Source organism: Cynara cardunculus, unplaced genomic scaffold (genome assembly GCF_001531365.2).
Source record: "Cynara cardunculus var. scolymus isolate 2C unplaced genomic scaffold, CcrdV1 Un_Scaffold_10675, whole genome shotgun sequence".
In the NCBI taxonomy this organism is placed as follows: Eukaryota; Viridiplantae; Streptophyta; class Magnoliopsida; order Asterales; family Asteraceae; genus Cynara; species Cynara cardunculus.
In genome coordinates, this window is record NW_020206018.1 from 1 (window position 1) to 4,371 (window position 4,371).

Below are 4,371 nucleotides of genomic sequence, written 5' to 3' on the forward strand. Positions count from 1 at the left end.
AGTTACAGTGTTTGATGTTGGCATAAGCCATAGTCCTTCAGTTTTGCATAGTAAATGTCGAGTTACAGTGTTTGATGTTGGCATAAGCCATAGTCCTTCAGTTTTGCATAGTAAATGTCGAGTTACAGTGTTTGATGTTGGCATAAGCCATAGTCCTTCAGTTTGCATAGTCAATATCTTCTAAGCTGAATCTTTTTATGTGATGCTATTCTTATTTAGGCTTCACAACTATGATATGTGTAAATATCTGTTGTAGTTAATTTTATATATTTTGCCATTCTTTTAGTGTTACAAGGACAACCTTGGATTTCCATTCCTCCAAGACCTCCACAATTAAGTTAGTTTTCTCTTGAAAAGTTCTGTTAACTACAAATGATCACCTCTTCAAGAAAGAAAAAACTACCAATGAGCAGCAGAAACCAATGGCATTATCTGCATTACAGTTAGTAAATGGTGAACATTGACCTTTTTGTGAAGAAGCAATACTTTTGAGTCATATGTGTTGTCTCATTATCAATTAAAGGGCACCTGGAGTTAGCAAAACTCATTTCAGCCTATTCTCGTTCTCCTACAATGTTCTTGAGTACATTATAGGCATATTGCAAGATCAATTCTTGTCATGTCATGATGTTATTGGGCGTCTCCTACCAGCTGAGCTTTGTTCTTTAGCACTCATCTCTGATATTAATGCTTCCACTTCAATTATTTGTCAATGTCTATAGTAAACATGGGTACCTTGTGTTACAGATGAGATTAAAAAAGCAAAAGCGTCATCGCAGAAGTGTGAGATTCTATACAACATGCTTTGGTTTCAGATCGCCCTTCAAGGTCTTATGTGATGGAACGTTTATACACCATCTTCTAGTTAATCGCATCACTCCAGCTGATACGGCCCTCTCAAATATTTTAGGTGCTCCAGTCAAAATGTTCACAACCAGGTTAGAGGCATTTACTTTACCCTGTTTTTACAAGATTTAGTATGTTGGAAAACTGTTAGGCTTTAGATGTTCATTCACCCTCTTCGTTAATTTATCCCTGTCTGGGAAATATACTAGATGTGTTCTTGCAGAGTTGAAAAGCCTTGGTGAAGCCTACTCTGATTCTCTTAATGTGGCTCGTGATCTTATGCCTGCGAGGTTAGTTTCCCCTTTTTAGTTTGGAATTACCCCTGTACAAATATAAAACATATATTGGCTGGCCTAGTTAGAGTTATCATGGTTCATTCAACGTTGTTTTTTGCAACTTAGAGATGCTTTGGTCACCTCAATGTGATTCCTTCATACACGTTAAGTGTTGAAACACAGTGAGGCTACCTCTTCCTAAATATTCTTCCTCACCATGTACAAAATTATCCTGGATTTGATTGCATGATTCCATTTTCTACACCGAGACTGAAGAGGTATTTTCAGATGTGATCATGAAAAGAGGAAGAGCGCTGTGGCTTGTCTAGCAGAAGTTATTGGGGAAGACAATTCAGAGCATTTCTTTGTTGCTAGTCAAGATGCTGACCTGCGCAAGAAGTTTCAAGAGGTTTATACATATTTCATTTGTTTGGTTTCTATAGTGGTTAAAAGTTGCATGTATTTCTTGTACATTTTAACTGTTAAAATGAGAGTAAGAACAAGCTCTTTTGTCTAGATTTCTAAGAAATGAAAAGGCCTGAACCTTCAGTCTTTTCATGGAAAATTACTAAAGGTTTTTCCTTACAAATGAACTTGACTTGGTGCCTAGGGGATATCCGATGGAAATCCATTTTGTTTTCTGTGATAAGGTCTTGGTTTCAAGCCTGGGAGCAGTTCCCCCTCTCCAGTGATCATCATTAACTTAACTTGGGAATCTTCAGTTGGCATTCTTTATAACTCAAGGGCGCTACTTTTACTGGTTCCAGGAAGTGAGCCATTTTTGGACGCAGCTTCACAATATCTTAAAAAGATATATCTGTGAAATTGGTGCTGATATTTGCTGAATTCGTGGAGCCAGTTGTGCCTCAAGTTTTGTTATTAAAAATGATTTTAGTTTAGGGGAATCTAAATTAAGAAAAAGGCAATATTTCCAATTGGTTTTGTTGATAATCATTCGTATTAATGACAGATTCAAAACACGTGCTTTGTACGTCTACTATTGGTACAGGACTAGAATATCTTGCAGAGCTCTGTAATATCAAATCTTTTACAGCTGAACATGGACAGGCATGCTATATTAGTGTTTCTTGTGGTTAATGCGCGTTGTAGCTCCTAGATATCATGTGCTTGCATCTAGGCGACTAGTTCAAATGCATATATAACCACATTTTATCATACACTACAATTTTTTATGGATACAGATACCAGCTGTTCCTGTAATATTTGCACTGCGAAATGCTCTATTCCTTGAACCTCCATCCCAGTCTCAGCAACAGTTTGCCAAAGTTGCAGAAGACCAGCGCTCTCATATGAATGAGTTAGAGTTTAAGATGCTCCTTAATAAGAAAAACAGAAGTTCAGCAACGGAGGAACCAGGGGAGTCCTCTGTTGCAGATGAAGTTTTGCCAGATAATATCATAGAAGATTTGAAGAAAAATGCTGCTAAAAGGAAAACAGATGTAAAGGATAAAGTGCAATTCAAGAGAAAGAGAGCTAAGGTTTTGATCCTCCACCATGTTGTTTTCTTGATTGTATTCTTGATTCTTTTCGTAACTTGCATCTTCTTTTCAAACATTCATCAGAGAATCAACTACGATTTTAGTGTCTTTTTCTTGCTATAGTTATTGTCATGATCATCCAGTTTAGCTAATCAAGCTATCGTCGCTCATTTACTTGGGCCTTTTCCAGGGTCCAAATCCGCTCTCCTGTAAGAAGAAAAAAACTGAGAACCAAAATCATGTTGCCAAAAAGGTGAGTTTCTTTTAGTATTCCCCCCATGAGAGTCTACTGTTTGACATTCTGCTCTTACCTTATGATCCTGTTACTGTAGATAGTGGGGAAGGAAATAGACCTCTAATGTTTATATATGTTTGACTTTAAAGCGTTATGGTTGTTCGATGGAAGTCTTGAATTTCATCCTAATTTGTACCATCGCAGTGTGTAATTCTTCTTCGTTCATGACATTGTACAAGCCTTTTTTCACACATGCATTAGCGAAGTCTTGCTTTGAAAACTTGATAGCAATGTGGGTAGTTTTGACTGACTTACCTATACTTTTACTTATGATACTCTGTTGATATGTCCAGACATATAGTATATCATGAACTTTATGAACGTTAACTGCCAAGTAATTTATATTTTTAGGGTCCACTTCTCTATTTATGTTTGTCCCAAAATAATATTGAAGCTTCAAAATTAGACAACTAAATTCTCAAATTTACCCTTTAAGTAATGCACAGATATTTAAAAGTTGTGAATATAGAGAAATCAAATAAGGGTAAAGATGTCATTTGCTTAATAAAAAAGGGTAATATTTATGTATGCCAAACTGTGTGCTGTCTCAATTGTGGACCCTTACTTTGGGATGGAGGGAGTATGAACTATGAAGTAATGCATAATCTCAAATATCTGCAGGAAGGTAATGAGAGTGTTGAAACAATAAGGAGCAGGAGCAGGCAAAGGAAGAGATCACGTAAGCAGAAAAATTCCGCCAACGCAACCGAGTAAACCACGTCCTGCACATCTGGTGAATCTCAATTTTTCATCATGGATATGATAGGTAAGCACTTGCTTGATTACGAACATGAGAATTATTGAATGCTATTCGATTGGCATGTTATCTACCATGCTCTATTTCTTATAGTTACAGTAGAGAAAGGGGATTTTTCCCGAAATATTTGTTGTATAAATTCATCTACAACTTATTTAATCATATGCACTCTTGACAAGACTTCTCTGTTTTCTGAATACAAAGTGTTGTATATTAATGCATACAGTCATACCGAACGAAGCTGTCTTATGCCAAAATATTTCATAAACACATGATGAAAGATAGATTCTTGATGTATGCAGAGGATGTAGGCGTGCTGACTCTTGAAGATATTCACAATTTGACGAGTATTTTTCGCATGGATGGGATGAATTTGGAAAGAACTACATATTAACAGGAGTCTGTAGAGCTTAAGCTCAATTTTGTGGTAGTTATCATCTCTTGTATTTTGTTTCTTTTAGATGGTTTTTGCTTTTGGGAATCCACTACATCAGGTGTTATCGAAGTGGTTATAGTTTCATTGTTCCTCTGCTTTATTTATCTCATCTTGTTGCAATGGAAACATCTGGACCGCCTATGGCTATCATCAAGCTTGCCATTTTGTTATATATTAGTTTCATGGGTTGTTAAAAATTGGTTACTGGAAAAGTATTTTAACTTTTTAAACTAAACATGGATGAACTTTTTTTTTGGGGGGGG

At 36.3% G+C, this 4,371-nt stretch overlaps 1 protein-coding gene across 3 annotated transcripts; it reads left to right on the forward strand.

The window, feature by feature from the left end:
• Positions 1–97: 97 nt before the first annotated feature.
• Positions 98–4,278, forward strand: LOC112505414 (rRNA-processing protein UTP23 homolog). 3 transcript variants are annotated; one of them, XM_025109328.1, is made up of 8 exons: positions 723–828; positions 911–938; positions 1,056–1,136; positions 1,410–1,530; positions 2,324–2,620; positions 2,811–2,873; positions 3,537–3,681; positions 3,975–4,278. In XM_025109328.1, the coding sequence occupies exons 1-7, from the start codon at positions 801–803 to the stop codon at positions 3,627–3,629; spliced, it is 711 nt and encodes a 236-aa protein (XP_024965096.1). In that variant the 5' UTR covers positions 723–800; the 3' UTR covers positions 3,630–3,681; positions 3,975–4,278. The 3 variants fall into 3 exon arrangements, with proteins under 3 accessions (XP_024965095.1, XP_024965094.1, XP_024965096.1); XM_025109327.1 differs by having other exon boundaries at positions 98–938; positions 3,877–4,278; XM_025109326.1 differs by having other exon boundaries at positions 99–938.
• Positions 4,279–4,371: the final 93 nt, after the last annotated feature.